The sequence below is a fragment of the Chiloscyllium plagiosum genome, unplaced genomic scaffold, assembly GCF_037043375.1.
Source record: "Chiloscyllium plagiosum isolate Xiang-an unplaced genomic scaffold, Cpla_swu_hap1 HiC_scaffold_47, whole genome shotgun sequence".
NCBI lineage: Eukaryota > Metazoa > Chordata > Chondrichthyes > Orectolobiformes > Hemiscylliidae > Chiloscyllium > Chiloscyllium plagiosum.
Genome location: NW_028270185.1, coordinates 12,782,991 through 12,801,601, shown reverse-complemented (window position 1 = coordinate 12,801,601; position 18,611 = coordinate 12,782,991). Strand labels below are relative to the sequence as shown.

At 44.7% G+C, this 18,611-nt stretch overlaps 1 protein-coding gene across 6 annotated transcripts in view; it reads right to left on the bottom strand.

Moving 5' to 3' along the window:
- Positions 1-18,611, bottom strand: part of LOC122542840 (RAC-beta serine/threonine-protein kinase) — a 112,685-nt gene that overhangs the window by 32,994 nt on the left and 61,080 nt on the right. For 4 of the 6 annotated variants that reach the window (XM_043680928.2, XM_043680927.2, XM_043680931.2 and 1 more), the window contains 3 exons: positions 15,163-15,280; positions 5,956-6,123; positions 2,943-3,071 (listed from right to left, as the gene is read on the bottom strand). In XM_043680928.2, the coding sequence (XP_043536863.1) occupies positions 2,943-3,071; positions 5,956-6,001 (175 nt within the window). In that variant the 5' untranslated portion in view covers positions 6,002-6,123; positions 15,163-15,280. The remainder of the gene's footprint in view (positions 1-2,942; positions 3,072-5,955; positions 6,124-15,162; positions 15,281-18,611) is intronic. The other 2 variants (XM_043680930.2, XM_043680929.2) reach the window with 1 other exon arrangement.

Below are 18,611 nucleotides of genomic sequence, written 5' to 3'. Positions count from 1 at the left end.
CGTCGATTCTCCCGCTCCTCGGATGCTGCCTGATCTCCAGCATCTGCAATCCTCACTTTCTCCTCAAAGAAAATCAGCAACCTTGTGTGAAAATATCTCAATGACTAACAACCAAATTAACTAAATAACCCAAAAAAAATCCTATCAATCTAGGTTTCACACTGTCCAGTAGTACCATTATAGCACAACGGTGGCTAGTTTCACCCAATAAGTGGAAACATTTAAATAGAAGCCAAAAGAACTACAGATGCTGTAAATCAGAAACAAAAATAGAAAATGCAGGAAAAGCTCAGCAGATCTGGCAGCATTTGTGGAGAGAAATCACAGTTAACACTTTAGGTTGAGTGACCCTTCTTCAGAACAGAACTTGCGTTGAAAGTGGAAACATCTTCTCTGTCGTTACTTTATCAAATTCTTTAATAATTTTGAATTTGAAGGTGACTCTTGGAAAAGATCCCCAGATTTTTAGTATTCCTGGTATCTGTTCACTGAAATCCTTGGCATGTTCCCTGCTCAGAGTGACTCAATACGATACAGGATGGTGGATTTATCTGCTCTCGTTCACTGAATCACAGAATTGTATGTTGCCCAATTGGAAAGCCCACCGTGGCTTTTCAAGTGGGTATGACATCTTGGTGTTTTTTTTCCTGCCTTTTCCCTGGAACACCACACATTGTTTCTATTCAAATAACTGCCCAATGCCTTTTGAATGTTTAAATTGAACCTGCCTCTACCACTTCCAGGCAGTGCATTCCAGATATTTAACTGCTCGCTGTATGAAAAGGCTTTTTGTCACATTGCATTTGCTTCTTTTGCAAATGACTTCAAAAATAGTGCCCTCTCATTCACAGTTTTTTTAATGACTAGGAATGGTTTCTGCCTGCTTACAATTTTAAAAGCTTATATCAAATCTTGTCTTCATCTGCTCCTCTACTAGGAGAGCAGTACCAAACGTTTCCAATCCATTTTCACAGCTTAAGTTTCTTAACCCTGGAACATACTCCTGCATGTGTGCCAAAGTGTCTATATCCTCCTTAAAGTTCTGCATCCAGAATTGTATGTAATGCCCAGGCTCAGTTTAACCAGTGACCTATTCATGATTTAGCATACCCTCTTACTCTTGTGATCGGTGTCTCTACAATAAAATCAAGGATACAGTTTGCTTTGTTAACTGCACTCTCAATCTATCCTACATCTACTTTTCTTTGGTCACTCACTTATTCAAAGAATCAGAGATTGCTAATGCCCAGTGAACAGGAAGAGAAATTGTTTTGTTCAAAACTTTAATGTCTCGCATAATTTTTCTTAAAAATGAATAATTTGCTGGACTAACGACATAGATGCCAACCAAATACCAGCTGACCATAAATTCCTACAAAGTCCTGGCCAACCATAACCAGAGAAGGAGAAAACCTTATGCCATGCTCCTGCAATGTGAAACTCCTTCATAGAATCCCTATGAAGAAGGCCATTCCACCCATCATGTCCACACTGACCCTCCAAAGAGCTGCCCCCTATTCTACCCCTGTAACCCTGCATTACCTGTGGCTAACCCACCTAGCCTTCACCACCCTGGACACTATGGGCAATTTAGCATGGCCAATCCACCCTAACCTGCACATCTTTGAATTGTGGGAGGAAACCAGGGTACCAGGAGGAAACCCATGCAGACACGGGGAGAATGCCTGTGTGGAGTTTGCTCAGTCACCCAACAGTGGAATCGAAGCCGGGTCTCTGGTGCTGAGAGGTAGCAATGCTAACCAGTCAGCCACCTTTTGTTAGGGAGCATGCCAGCTAAGCCAACACAAATGATGAGGAGATAAGATCTCTACCTCTGAACAAAGGAGACCATCAAAACTGTTTTACTTAGTGCAAATGTTTCCACAGATGTCTATTATTAAACAATGATTTCAGACAAAGGAACATCAAAACCATCAGGTTAGCTGGTGTCTCCAACCGAAGACCCAGTCACACGATAAACTACTAGTTTGTTTGAAATATTTCCTACTGTATAGCTTTGACTTTTGTCAGTCAGTCAGCTTGTAATACAAAAAGAGCAAGCAGTTCCAGAATTAGCCAAAAAGCTAACACCTTTTCCAGTGTTTCTCAGAAGTCTGATTTCTGGCAAGAAACTGGCACATTGCCTGAGAGGTGAACTCAATTCCCAGCATCTCTAGAAGTTTTGCTCCCAACAACATATTTCGTCCTCAACAGTAGAAGAAATGGCAGAACCTGTAAGAGCATTGATTTGCAGAGGGATCTGGGTGTGCAGGTCGACAGATGGAAGGGGGTAGCACAGGTAGAGAAGGTGGTTAAAAAAAAAAGGCTTATGGCATGCTTAGCTTCACTGGAAATAGACAAGTTGTGCTGCAACTTTATATAACTTTAGTTAGGCCAGACTTCGAATACTGCGTACAGTTCTGGTCACCACACTACCAGAAGGATGTGGATGTTTTGGAGAGGGTATACAAAAGGATGAATCCACAAACTCCATCAACAAACACATCGACCTGGACCCAATATACCAACCACTACAGCGGACAGCTGAAACTGACAACCGGAAGCGGCAGGGACAGACCACTATAAACAACGGAGGAAACATCAAAGAAGCGCTTCGCAGGAGGCTCCCAAGCACTGATGATGTCGCCTAGCCAGGGGACTAAACGTTTGCAACAAAAACTTCCAGCTCGGCGAACAGAACCACAACAACGTTACACATTTTTTGGGGGGGAGGGAGGGGGGGGGGATCCTGCCAGGAATGAGAAACGTCAGCGAGTCACTTGCACAACTCTGTTCATGCAGGGAGTTCTAAAATTTTGATGCAGCAACCACAAAGGAACAACAGCATGTTACCACATTAGGATATTGTATGACTTGGAAGAGGAAGTTGTGTGCTAGAGGTGGACACTTCAACTAATATGTCACTGCCAACAAAGGCTCACCTGCTACAGAGAAGTTGTTTAATGGTGGTAAACAGTGATCTGCGCTCTCAGGCTTCTCCTTGTAGCCAATAAAAGAACCATCTGATTTCAACAGGAAGTACCTTGGCCTCCAGGTTTTAATGTATTCACCTGCAAATGAGAAAGAGATGAGCAAGGTTATATCAACTTTCACTCCATACGTCAAATGGCCTTACCACTGTGCGCCTATGGCAAATGGCACTTTAAGACTTGCAAAAATTGGACTGCATGCCAGCCCTCACACAGCTGAAAATGGGTTTATGCTCACGGCATCACTAGATAATGGGTTACGCCTGTTTAAGAGAACTCATTTTGGTAAACCATTTGGATAACCAGCTATATTCACTGACTGGTCCAGAAGCTCCCACTGAACGGAAGACCTCCATTTTCCAGCAAGCCTTCTAAGACCCAATATACCAACCACTACAGCGGACAGCTGAAACTGACAACCGGAAGCGGCAGGGACAGACCACTATAAACACCGGAGGAAACATCAAAGAAGCGCTTCGCAGGAGGCTCCCAAGCACTGATGATGTCGCCTAGCCAGGGGACGAAACGTTTGCAACAAAAACTTCCAGCTCGGCAAACAGAACCACAACAACGAGCACCCGAGCTACAAATCTTCGCACAAACTTTGAACCTTCTAAGATCAAGGAATTGTCATCTTTTAATTAAAAAGGAGAGAGGTGGGCACAGTGAATGCACAGTTGCCATTCATGGGGCACAGCTAATGAGCCAGTCTTAAATAAAAAGTCACACCAAGAGCTTAGTCAGCAAATTCAATATAGTCACTGCTCTGTGTTGTTGAAAATTGAAGATATAAGCCTATTTGGAGAGAGTGGGCAGGCTCAGGACAGAGATAACAAATGCCCAAGAGAGCGGCAAAGAGGGGTTTAATATATTTTGGCATCTTTAAGATTACATCTCATATGATACAAAAGCAAGGTCTTTCTAAGAATGACATTTATGCTATATACTAGATGCTTATAAATCACTGGTTCAGTCTAGATTGGAGCATTATACTGCAACCTCATTTCAGAGGGATAAAGGAGGTTATGCCTGGGGTCTACTGACCAAGGGGATGGAGAGGAACACAATGCTGTGGGCTGGAGTGTAAAGGGAGCAAGAACTGGAAGGTTGTGGATAGGTTTGCTGCACAGCCAGCTAGACTAGGACACTGCAGTGGTCCCAAGTCAACCCAGGTCAGCGTCAGCCAATTGTATGAGATTTAGATCTTGTGGTTCTCACACACTCTGTTGGCAGTGCACATTTGGCATTACTCTCCCCAGCATCCTGATCACGTCACTAGATAGCTAATTCAGAGACCCGGTCTAATGCATGCTCAAAGATGTGCAATTGAAAGGTGGTTGCAGCAATGCCAACCATAAAATTATCAGTGACAACTGTAAAAATGGATCAGATTCACTAATGTCCTTTAGGTAAGGAAATCTGCCACCCTTAACTTATGGCGTCTTTATGGTCTGGTCTACAAGAGTCCTGGTCCAGTGTGGCTGGCTCTTACTGCCTTCCGAGTTGGCCTAGTAAGTCATTCAGTTAAAGGGACAATTGGAATGGGGAACCAATGCTGGCCTCACCCCCATGTGCCATCAAAGATTAAGAGGAGAAAAAAATTGATCCCCACTTCTACCAGTCTACCTCCCTAACCTCCAAATCACCAATATTTTACGTTACATTAGGGAATTGAATAGAACTAGAGAACATACAAAAAAAAAGAACACCTTTACCTTGTCCCATCAAGGCTTAATATCCCAAGGTCCTTCATTAAAGCACTCCCACATAATCTGATACTGAGCCACACAATATATTAGAGCGAATGACCCCAGGTTTGGTCAAAAAAGTAGATTTTAAGGAGCATCTCAAAAAGAGGAAAGACAAGTGGAGAGGTTTAGGAAGAGAATTCCAGGGCTTTAGCACCTGGGTAACTAATATCAAGGATCAGCAATGATGGGGTAAAGGAAACCAAGAGGTCAGAGTTCTCAAAAAAAATCTTTAAGTGAAGTTCAATAAATAGACATGTAAAAGTAAAATGACAAGTTGTTCAAGCAGTTTTAAAAAATATAAATACAGTTTTCCAGAGCACCTGATATAAATCATTGACATGAAAGCAACTAAAATATTTAGCATGATCCCTGGGCACGCACTCTTTTAGAAAGGAAAACCAAAACAGGCAGACAGTATTGATGTGATACCCGTGATATGAAACTTTAGCCAGGAGGACTCTCATTAGTATACAGAGCAAGAGGAGATCTGACTAAAGATGCTCAAAATTAGAAGGATTTGTAAGTAAATTCGGCTGCCCTTGTATGTCTAGGTGCTAGAGGACAGAGGTTTGGAAGGGGGCTACTCAAGAAACCTTAACATCTTATCATGGGTTATTGCAGTAAAGGTTGCAATATCCTGAATGCACTAGGATGGTGTAGGACCAGTAAATGCTAGCAATTAATAAATTTAACTAAGCATGGGACTGACCACAGCCGGTTCTTTGACTATGTCAGACTGGCAACATCAGTATTGCACTGCAAACTTAAAACTAGGTTACATTCATTTAAAAATTGCTAATGTTCAAAAACACAATTGTGGCCATCAACACTCTACATACACTGAGACATGGTCAACCTGTCATAATGATAATGCCATGCACCAGTGAGGACTTAAATTTATTTTAATCATGGGCCTTGACTTCAAGTGTTAAGGTCCTTGTGAGAGCTTGAGACCCAGTTGCAAAGCATAAAGGCTGCAGCTTTTAAGGTTCACATCAATATGGGTGCAGGTTTTGCAAGGAATACTGCATTTTGTAAGCAGGTGACAGATGAATCTACATCTAGCAATCACAGAGCATTTGTATTTGGGGTTTGGGGGTGGAAGGGGGAAAGAATCAGAGACACCAACTTGGGAGTTTTCTGGGATGTTGGGAAACATCAATTTTACTCTGTAATTATGTGGTGGCATCCCCGATGCTAGACATCACACTCACCTCTTTTCTGAAGCCATCCTTCCTTGACAACTGACACTTCATTCATATTGGTACCAAAATATTCTGAGGAAAACCCAGTTTCACTTAAAGACACTGGAGAGGCACCAGCCTGACCCCAATGACAGGATCCTTAGCAACGCACCCTTCTTCCCAAACACAGCACAGATTCTGGTGGAAGAGAAAGTGGTAAGTGTTAGTAAACGGAGGAACACCCACAGTTGGTAGAGGACAGCATGCGCATACAGATCCTCACAAACATATCCCTCACTGCAAACAAAACTGAGTTTTACATCCATCATTTCCCCAATAGTGAGAAATATTCAAATAGATTTTAAAATATTTTTATTAAGAAATTTTTTCTTTACAAAATTATAAAATTAGATTTAATTCTCTGCAGTGTGGAAATAGGCCCTTCGGCCCAACAAGTCCACACCGACCTTCCAAAGAGTAACCCACCCAGACCCATTTCCCTCTGACTGATGCACCTAAAGCTATGGGCACTTCAGCATAGCCAATTCATCTAACCTGCACATGTTTGGATTGTGGGAGGAAACTCACGCAGACTCGGGGAGAATGTGCAAACTCCACACAGACAGTCGCCCAAGGCTGGAATCGAGGCAGCAGTGCTAACCACTGAACCACTGTGCCGCCCCTATAAAAATTATAACAATTACAACAAACAAACTACTACCATACTCTACAAATCAAAACTACACTCATTACAAATCTATGAATAAATAAATAACACCACTCAGCGTAACCACAATCTTCCCAATCTTCGGAAGCATTAATTATTACACCCGTATTTATTCGGGATTCTTCTTCCCAGTGCACAAGGCTCACTAAACCTAATCATTGTGGCTAAACAAATGCCCCAATTAAAATAGCAGACAAATCTGCATCCAAGTAACTCAAAAAGGGCTGCCAAGTCTTATTAAAAAGTTCTGTTTTATAGTGCACCGTGTTTGTGAGGAAATCCACAGGAGTGCGTTCCATAATTAAGGAAGGTGTTGCCCAAATACCACCAGAACATTACCTGCCCCACCAGGGGCCCAAACATTTTAGACCACTGCTACACCACTGTGAAAGATGCCTACCGCTCCATCCCCCGCCCTCATTTCGGAAACTCTGACCACAACACCGTGTTTATTCTCCTGGCTTACAGGCAAAAGCTCAAGCAGGAGACCCCCCCCGCTCGCGGATACAGGCCCAGTGCTGGTCGGAGGAGGTAGAGGATCAACGCCAGTGCTGTCTGGAATTGGCTGATTGGGCCATGTTCAAACAGGCCGCAGGTACCTTGGACAAGGACGTCACCACCGTCCCAGACTTTATCAGCAAATGTGTGGAGGACTGTATACCGAGGAAGTCAATCCATGTGTTCCCCAACAGGAAATCCTGGATGAATCAGGACATATAGAACCTGCTAAAAACCAGGTGTGAGGCCTTCAGATCAGGAGACCCACTCAAATATAAGGAATCCAAGTATGACCGCCACAAAGCCATGAAGACAGCCAAGGACCAATACTGTTTCAAACTAGTGTCTATGGCAAGGACTGAATGACATCACAGATTCTAAAAAGAGACAGCGCAAGATAGCAGACAATGACATCACTTCCCAGATCGTCTCAACGCCTTCTATGTTCGCTTTGAGCAGAATTTCAGCGGAGAGGTAACACCTATTCCAACAAGTCCTGATGAACTTATCCCAACAGTCACTGCATCAGAGATCAGATCAGTTTTCCTTCGTGTGAATCCAAGGAAAGCAGTGGGACCAGATGGAGTACCAAGTTGTGCACTCGGAGCACTCGTAGATCAACTGGCAGAAGTCTTCTCGGACATCTTCAACCTCTCCCTCCAGCAGGCCACTGTCCCTGCCTGTTTCAATAGGGCAAACATCATCCCTGTGCCGAAGAAGGCTCATGCAGCACGTCTCAATGACTACCGCCCAGTGGCCCTAACTTTGACGGTCATGATGTACTTTGAAAGGCTGGTCATGGCATTAATCAACTCCAGCCTCCCCACTACTCTTGACCCACTCCAATTTGCCTATTGGACCAACAGATCCACGTCAGATGCCACATCACTTGCCCTTCACTCCTCCCTAGAACATCTTGACACCAAGAACAGCTACGTAAGACTCCTACTCATTGCCTACAATTCAGCCTTCAACACTATTATCTCCTCAAGACTGATTACTAAACTTAGTGATCTTGGACTAAGACCTACTCTCTGCAAGTGGATCCTCAGTTTCCTGAACCAAAGGCCACAATCAGTGAAGATTGGACACAATATTTCATCCTCACTAACACTCAACACTGGGACCCCCCAGGGGTGCGTACTCAGCCCCCTACTGTACTCACTGTATACCCATGACTGCGTCGCCAAATACCAAAGTAATGCCATTTACAAGTTCGCTGATGACAACACCATAGTTGGTCGAATCTCAGATGGCAACAAAACAAACTACAGACAGGTGGTGGAAGATCTGGTAAAATGGTGCACTGAGAACAACCTAGCACTCAATGCTGGCAAAACCAAGGAACTCATTATTGACTTTCGGCAGGATGTTACTCATGCCCCCCCCCCCCCCCCCCCCTACACTAACAGCACAGAGGTGGAACGAATGGTGTGTCAAGCTCTTGGGAGTGGTCATCCACAACAATCTTTCTTGGACTCTTCATGTGGACACACTGGCTATAAAGACCCAACAACGTCTCTTCTTCCTCAGGCAGCTGAGGAAATTTGGCATGCTAGTGAATACCCTTGCCAACCTTTATAGGTGCACCATCGAGAGCATTCTGTCTGGATGTATCACCAGCTGGTATGGCAATTGTACCATTTAAGATCGGAGATGGTTACAGAGAGTGGTGAACTCGGCCCAGACAATTACAAAGGCCAACCTCCCATCTATAGAACCCATCTACCAGGCCCGCTGTCAAGGAAAGGCCAACAGAACTTTCTCAAAGATCTATCCCACCCTGACAATGTTTTTCTACAACCTCTATCATCGGGGAGAAGGTACAGAAGCCTGAACACACGCAGCAGCCGGTTTCAAAACAGTTTCTACCCTACTGTTGTTAGAATAGTGAATGGACTCAAACTCTTAGCACTCGCCTGTACCTGTGTTTTTTGTTTTTTATAACTACGTAACTCTGTGATCTGCCTGTACTGGTCGCAAGACAAAGCTTTTCACTGTGCCTCAGTACACGTGACAATAAATGCAATTCAATAACTTTCATCACCCCAACAGGCCCAGAGGGTTCTCAGACAACCAGCACATCAAAATGTTCTTCCTTGCATAGTAAGCGAGAATGTTAAATAGCCTTTTCCCACGTGCGTCTAAGGAAGATAAATGCGGCAAGCCCAAGAGGAGAGACCGGGCCTACCTTCACTTCGCTCCCCAACCCCTGCTATTACTCCAGTCACAGCACTCCGTTACCTATGAAGCTTGTGGCCATAAACAATGAGTGAAGGTACCTGTGCTTAGTTTGCACTCAGGACACATTGGAGATGCTGCCTTTTTCAATTTCGCAAGACGATCTGGAGCTAAATAAACTCTATAAAGAACCTTCAATTGCATGGGCATCCATACTGGTGTTTCATTTGACTGAAGGATATCATGACCACCCCCTCAAACAGGTCTCCCAAACAGGAGACTCCCCTGGTTGCCCACAGTTTGAATCCAGGGTCCATCATCCTTGGCCGGAATCCCGGAGAACCAACTATAGAGGTAAGAAAGAGGTTTTAGATAAATTACCCTCACTCTGTCCCATTGCTCTCCATGCTTCGACCGTATTAATAATGATTGGATCCTGACAGTTTTCCATAATGGTCCTCATCTTACCCATAAACAACAGACTAGTAAGGGGGCACTTTGCCTGGGAGGCCTTGATATCCAACCATATTGATCTCGGGTCCTCACAAGCCCAGTCACTTGCGAAGGACAGAAGGGAGCTTAGTTGGTATCTCTTAATTTCTGGGAAGTCTACTCCTCCCAACCCTTGAGGTAACTGCAATTGTAATTCACCTTCAATATCAGGTATTCCCTTAAGATTCCCCCTCCCATGGGCATAGCCTCTGACTTTGCAAAATTGATACTTTATCCCCCAAAAAAAGAGCCAAATAAATTAATACATTATTTTAAACAGGGTACAGAAACTGCCTGGTTTGGTAAGAAGAGGAGAACATCATCTGCATATAATATAATCTTGTGTGCCCTTGATCCCACTTACGGGGCAGCTGTATTAGGGTCCTCACGGATAGCCTCTGTCAGCAGCTCAATCACCAACATAAATAGTAGTGGTGAAAGGGGACAACCTTGCCGACTGCCCCTAAACTACTGACTTTACTGGATCTTACACCGTTGGTGAGAACTGCAGCCAGAGGGGCCCTACACAGGACCTCCACCCATCTGACAAAGACCTCACCTAGACCAAACTGTTCCAGACTATAAAAAGATATGGCTACTCCACCCAACTGAATGCTTTCTCTAAAGACATCACCAAACCCTGAACCAATCGTTGCTGACACACTTGGACTATAATCAGTAATCTTCTCATATTATTGCAGGGCCGACAGCCTTTTATAAAACCAGTCTGGTCCTCTCTAACAATATAGGGCAACATCATCTCCAATCACAATACAAGTGTTTTGGATAAAATTTTCAAGTCCAAATTTAACAGCGGAAGAGAGTCATAGAGGTGTACAGCACAATAACAGACCCTTCGGTCCAACCCGTCCATGCCAATCAGATATCCCCAACCCAATCTAGTCAGCACCCGGCCCATATCCCTCCAAACCCTTTCTATTCATATACCCATCCAAATGCCTCTTAAATGTTGCAATTGTACCAGCCTCCACCACATCCTCTGGCAGCTCATTCCATACACATACCACCTTCTGCCTGAAAAAATTGTCCCTTAAGTTCCTTTTATATTTTTCCTCTCTCACCCTAAACCTATGCCTCTAGTTCTAGCCTCCCCCTCCCCAGGGAAAAGAATTTGTCTATTTATCCTATCCATGCCCCTCATAATTTTGTAAATCTCTATAAGGTCACCCCTCAGCCTCCGACACTCCAGGGAAAAACAGCCCTAGCCTGTTCAGCCTCCCCCTGTAGCTCAAATCCTCAAACCCTGGCAACATCATTAAAAATCTTTTCTGAACCCTTACAAGTTTCACAACATCTTTCCGATAGGAAGGAGACCAGAACTGCATGCAATATTCCAACAGTGGCCTAACCAATGTCCTGTACAGCCGCAACATGACCTCCCAACTCCTGTACTCAATACTCTGACCAATAAAGGAAAACATACCAAACCCCTTCTTCACTATCCTATCTACCCGCGACTCCACTTTCAAGGAGCTATGAACCTGTACTCCAAGGTCTCTTTGTTCAGCAACACGCCCAAGAACCTTACTATTAAGTGTATAATTCCTACTGAGATTTGCTTTCCCAAAATGCAGCACCTCGCTAAATTAAAATTCATCTGCCACTTCTCAGTCCATTGGCCCATCTGATCAAGATCCTGTTGTAATTGGAGGTAACCTTCTTCGCTGACCACTACACCTCCAATTTTGGTGTCATCTGCAAACTTACTAACTGTACCTCTTATGTTCACATCCAAATCATTTATACAAATCATTAAAAAGTAGTGCACCCAGCAGCTATCCTTGTGGCACTCCACTGGCCACAGGCCTCAGAGTCTGAAAAACAACCCTCCACCACCACCCTCTGTCTTTTACCTTTGAGCCAGTTCTGTATGCGAAATGGGCCTACATAAAGCACAGTCCTCCGTGGTCTTCCCTTTCTTGAGAATGGGAGAGATGTTAGCCTCTCTTAGGGGTGGCAGGAGGCAGTCATGACTGTATGAATATTTGTACATGTCCAGCATTGGCCCTGACAGGATATTTAGAAATTCTTTGTCGAACTCACTCGAGAGACCATCAGGGCCAGGTGCCTTCCCTTCCCTCTTTGAAGCTATCTTACTGCCTCCTGTATCTCTCATTGTCAAGGGGGCGTTAAGAGGAGACGCCTGTTCAGAGGTCAAACCTGGAAGATTCAGATCCTTAAAAAAAAGTCTCCATCTTAGCCCACCTATCTTTTCAGCATTTTTGACTAATATAGCTCAGAGTAAAAACAACAAAATGCTGTATTGATCCTTTCAGAGTCACCAGTAAGATTCCCAGTGCCATCTCTAATTGGTGTAATGGATTGGAGGACGCGCTTTTTCCTGGTCAGATATGCCAGGTATTTGCCAGGCCTATCCCATGGTCAAACAGCCTTTTTTTCATGAGAGTTCTTTCTTCGCTGTCTGAGTGAGCATGGAGTTCAAAAAAACCTGGAGAGCTGTGACTCGCTGCAATTTAGCCACCGATGGCCTATCAATATGTGCTGTCTCAGCTGTCTTCAACCGCACCTCAAGCAGATGTTGCTGCTGTCGCTTTGGCTAGCTGAATAAGAGATAACTATCCCCCTAGCATCTGCCTTAGCAATATCCTAGAGTATAGCTGTACCCAAACTGACAGCCAAGAACACTTTAAACTCACTCGAAGTCCTCAACAAACTTACTGTCCTCGAGAATGAAATGATCCATTCACTAATGCCGGGAACCTGTTCCATGGCCCTTAATCTCCACCTCCAAATATGGCTATGTTTCCAATTTTACAGGACATCACCAAACCTAAAAAAAAACGAGGGTGCTAGATAAAGGTCAATCCTGGTGTGACACTTGTGTGGATTAGAGAAAAAGGTGAAGTCCCTACCCGTGGGGTGGAGACATCTCCAAACATCCACCACCCCCAAATCCACACAAAGGTCAACCAATTGCTTGGATTGCAGAGAGGTATTTGGGGAACTTTGGGCATTCTTTCCACAATGGGGTCCACAGACCCTTAATGATTAAAACGGAGCACAGCCAGGTACCTGATGGAATATTGAATATCCTGATCCCTCAGTCTCTTCATCTCAAAAGGACTTCCTCTTGCAGATCACGGCTGCAGAAAAGTCCTGCAGGGCCTGTGGATCCTTTCCCAGCGATCTGGAGGCTTCCATTATCTTTGTTTGTCCCAATTGGACTGGAATCGCACTAGGACCAGGCGGGGACACTGGCCCGAACCAGGCAGGGGGCACTAGTCCTAACTGGGCCTGCACACCACCAGCCGGTGAGCTCTCTCAATCCGCACCCATCCTGCCTTCGCCCCCTAGCCCAGAAATCGCAGCAGCCATTCTTTGAGAAAGCTGGCTGGCTGCTTGCCTTCCTCTCGTTCCGACTGCCTGACCACCTGGATATTTTTTCTTTGACCTCAATCTCGAGGTCATCGACCTGTTCTACTAAGGTCCGTACTTGCTTCTCCATGGCCTGGATACGTCTCGCCAAGGACTCGACCACAGTCTGACGTCATGGCCCACTGCTCGACCTCCTCCACTCGCTTCCCGAGACTCTGCAGCATGGCCAAGATCAGCTGAAGCCTGGTGTGATTCTCTTCAAACGATGCCTCGATCTTCTCTCGGAGTCTCATGAACTCTGCAGCCAGGCCTTGTCAAGTAGGGGAGGCCATTGGGATTTTGGCGGAGGCCACAGCTGCAGCCATGGGTATGTCCAACACTGCGGGGGAGGGGGGTGTTCTGCTTGTTGCAATTTATTCTGTCCTTTGCCTCTAGTCATCTTCACTTACTTAAAAAAAAAAGGTAAGCAGCAACTCTACTAATATTAAGCTATTGATTTTCTTCAAAATAGCTTAGCTGGAGAGGGTAAAAACACCACTGCGCCTGAGTTATGGTGCAGAGCCCAGCAAGACAGACCTGTTAGATCGCCGCCATCTTGGATCCCTCCCAACTGAGTACTGACTCTCAAGGAAGTTGAGTCCAGGTCTGAGCTTCAGTCTCGACCTCAGAAGTAAAACCCAGAGAACTGTGACCTGTTATTTTTTGGTTGTACACTACCTGTTCATTTCAGTGCAGGGTTTTGTAAAGATTTCTTTTGCATGGGCACATGTGTGATATCTTAGAGGTTGAGACTTTTCAGTGGCGCTTGTGCTTACTGCAAGACCAGGGAGTGCATGAAACTTAGAGGGAGCCGTTACCAGGAAACACAGCAACAAAGGGAACTAAGGCCAACTGGCTCCACAAGCCTGCCTCATGACATGATGAGCTACAACTATAAACACTTCAGCTCTCTGACTCAGCCTGTGAGCAGCTTCTCTCTCAAGTCAGGTGGGGGTTAAGATAATAAATCTCAGCCAGTAAGTGATAAACACCCCCCTGACCACCACAAGACACTACCATTGCTCCATTGTCCATAGCTGTGGTCACCTTGAGATTGTCAGTGTAGGAGAGCTCACAATAACTGCGCTAGGATAGCCCAGTCTCAGTGGGACCCTGCACACAGCCACCAGCTTTCAAGCCGGGCTCCAAAGCTCTGGGAAAAGACCTATATGCTGAAAAGCTTTGTTACCAAAGGAATCACAGCACAGGTCACTGGGGAACTGTAACCAGGGAACAACCATCAGTCTACACAAAAGGAGAAAGATTGGACAGCACTCATCAGAAGCCCAAAATAAAAACACCATCCACACAAGGAGGCTGTGAAAGATCCCACGACACCTATTTCAAAGAGCAGCTGGAGAGCCCTGGCCCAGCACCAACACCCCCCTCCCACCCCCGTCCTGTCCAATATCACAAACAAACAAAAGATCGGGTCATCACCATATTGTAATTTGTGGGATCTTGCTATGCACAAATGGTCTGCTGCATTCCCTAAATTACTGTGGCAACTCTTGATTGGACGTTACATACTTTGGGAAACCAGATGCCTCATTCTATTTTATAGAATCACAGAATGTGGGAGCAGATTATTCAGCCCATTGGATCCACACCGACCCTCTGAAGAACATCCCACCCAGACCCAGCCTGCCCCTATAAACCCGCATTTCCCATGGTTAATCCGCTTAGCCTGCATATCCCTGAACACAGTTTAGGATGGCCAATCCACCCTAATCTGCACATTTTCAGACTGTGGGAGAAAACTGGAGCATCTGGAAGAGACCCACGCAGACACGGGGAGAACACGCAAATTTCACACAGACAGTCGCTCAAGGGTGAAATTGAACTCCGGTCCCTGGCGCTGAGAGACAGCAATGTTACCCATTGAGCCACCATATGCTGTATCAATGCTTAGAAATTATCTTTTACATAAATAATTTGTTCACCTCTCTGCTGGCTTTTCAAAGCTCCAAGTATTCAATGGTTCTTGTGTTCGATGGACACACGTTCCTTCTTTTCCAGATCCTCAAAACTGCGAAAATGTCGCCGCCTTCAGTCAAGGGGCTGGATGAGGGAGGAAGGAACGACAGGTGATCAGAGACGCTCATGCTAAACTGGCGACTGCTACAAGTTGGCTAAAAGAGGCCGCTTGTTGCTTTGCCAAGCCTCAGCAGTACTGATCCCTAGCTCTCGCCTCCTCGACACTCCCTGAATGCTGGTGAGTCAAAGGTCCAGGCTCCAAGGCCCCAAACTATAAGTTAGATGCAAGGACCAGCACTAGCAGGGAGCTCAGATGGGTCACTGAATAACTCGAGGTTCTTGGAAGAGCAGAAGCAAAATAATGCAATGATTTAAGATATGCAGATACAGAGGGGGCTGGGACAGTTCAGAGACCTATACTGATCCAGGCCACTAATCACACTCAGCCTCGAAATTCCAGATTTTAAAAATGCAGGGGATGTGCTTACGTGCACTGGCAGGTGATAGAACAGCAGAATGTGTATTCAGTGGATAAGGTTTCACTCAGGGTTAGCAATGGCCACGTGAATTAAAACTGAGCTCAATTAAACTGAAAACACTCACTGAACCACAGCTAACAGCCCAAGTAGTAGTCATTCAGCCCTTGGTCTATATGGGAGTTAGGTGAGCACTAATAGCTGCTGGATTAAACGTAGAATTTCCTTTCTCATCCATCAGGTGGTTTGCCCGAGTACTCATGAGGGACAAGAGTGGGCAATTTGTGACTGGTTTGTGAAATCTCTGGCTTGTCCAGGTTGTAGTGAAGGGAAAGGAGTGAAAATGGAAGGAGGCTGAGGGACATGGAGATGAATCCACTAAGAAAGGAGGAAGGGAGTTACCACTGCTCTAACAGCCCTGTGCATGGAAGAAGCAACCGCTAATGTCATTTCACAGTATTTGTTTTCAACTCTTGATCCTTCCCCCTCGTCTCAGACTCCCCAGAGGCATTCTGTCAGGGTCAATGTTTAAATTTGCTACAATATATGCTCAAGGGGGCAAATTGCTGTATTTAATGGCAATGACTTATAATTATCACCACAACATTTCAGTGCATTAACCTAACCACAAAGATCCCACTGTTATTGGGAGCAACAACTCTGAATAAGTTACTGCTTGTTTGGACAACTGCACCGCCAAAATCCCAGAGCGTGGAATCATTTTGGTTTGGTCAAGCAGACTTCACGTGGGCCCCCTGCACAGATTCACAATAAGCAAATTGGGGATTTGGAAAACACGGTTGTGATCTTCATGCAGAATGCAGTAACGAGATGCTAAAAATGCAAACACCTCTCTCTGTTTTGACAATGACTCATTCTTTCACTGTGACTTGCTCTTCTTCCTCAGAATTCAACCACAGAGCTTCCAGCTGAAATTCAAAACGCGAGAATTCCGATTGCATTGCTTTCGAACAGCACAACAACACTTGCATTTCTGTAGCACCTTTTGGGGACACATGCAGGCCAAATGGAGTACGTTTGAAGTGTAGTTACTGGTGTGCTGCAGGAACCACAGTAATTGAATTGCTTGCAGCAGTGAGATCAACAAAAAAAAACGCAATGTGATCATCAGATGATCAGCACTTTTTCTTCCCAAAATAAAAAAGTGGATTGAAGAATAAACATCTCCCTTATCTATCAGATCACCTCCTGCTCTTATTTAAAACAGTGTTGCAGGATCTTTCATATCAGCGGAGTGTACACTGGGGCTCCTGAAATAATGAGTAGCGCTGCTGCTGGGCTTTTGCGGGAAAATATTTCCCAGAGGAAGCAGAGGAATTTTGGACAAGAACAATCTGTCTTTGCTGCAAATAGGATGACTCAGGAGCAGCCTAAAGAAAATAATGGACGCGGAGACATACAGACATTCAAAAAGATGACCAGAGAGGTTTTAAGGACAATGTTACAAGGAGGAAAAACAGATGGAATGGTTCAGTGCCAACCCCATCGACCTCTGTTCCCTAGTTTCTGGGAAAATGGCGGTGCTGATGGTAAGTGGGGTGGGGTGGGGTGGCATTTTAGGCCTTTAGGGTCTGAAATTTCCCTCGCTATTAGAATGTTGCATTGTTACTTAGAAGGAGCATCTGATTTTTTTTTTTAAAAAGAGGGGGACTTCCATAAAAATAACTTTCATAATTATTGCTCCATATCCACCTGCTGCATTCAACAGCTCAAACCTCTGCGCTCAGGTCTATTCCGTAAGATTGTATGTACCAGGAGATGGGCCTGGTGATTATATCACTGGCCTGGTAATCCAGAGGCCCAGGTTAATGGGTGTGGAGAGCACTGGTTCAAATTCCGACAGGGCAGTTGGTGGAATTTAGTTTTGATGAATAAAACTCTGGAAGTGAATGGTTGTCTTGGTAATGTTAAACACGACAGCCACTACCTAACGTTGCAAAAGCTAATTGGGTTTGCAAATCCCCTTTAGAGAGAGCAATCTGTTGTCTTTACCTGGTCTGGCTTACACACGACTTCAGACTCTCAGAGATGTGGTTGACTCTTAATTGCTATTAGAAACTGCCTAAATTTGAGAACAATTAGAAGATGGACAAAAAGTATTGAACTTGCCAGCGACCCTTGCAAGAATTTTTTTTCAAAAAAATTGTTCATTTGTTCAGGAAAGTCAGACAGAACAAAGGCCCACACACCGGACTGGTGTGCCTCAGTAACAATCCCCACCTTTCAATCAATGAGCAGGTTCTCTCACATTTTCCAAAGTTTAATCACTGACTTCAATGTGTGGCTGGATACTCAACATATACAACTTCTAATAATTGTATATGAATTACAATTCTTTAAAATGGAAGCTTGGGACATTCCTCAATCTCCATTTTTGCTCAGTCATAGAATCATGTTGTACAGCACAGAAACAGAACCTTCAGTCCATCTTGTCAATGCTGACCTGATATTCTATGTTAATCTAGCCCCATTTGCCAGCATTTGGACCATATCCCTCCAAACCTTTCCTATTCATATACCCATCCAGAGATGCCTTTTAAATGTTGCAATTGTACCAGCCTCCACCACTTCCTCTGGCAACTTATTCCATACACACAGCACCCTCTGAAAAAGTTGCCGCTCAGGTCCCTTTTAAATTTTTCCCCTCTCACCTTAAGCCTACACCCTCTAGTTTGGATTCACCTACCCTTGGAAAAAGACATTGGTTATTCACTCTATCCATGCCCCTCATGATTTTATAAACTAAGGTCACCTTTCAGCCTCCGATGCTCCAGGGAAAATGGCCCCGGCCTAGTCAGCCTCTCCCTGTAACTCAAACTCTTCAGCATGCTTATAAATCTTTTCTGCACTCTTTCAAATTTAACATCTTTCCTACAGTAAGGAGACTAGTATTCCTGTATGCAGTATTCCAAAAGGGG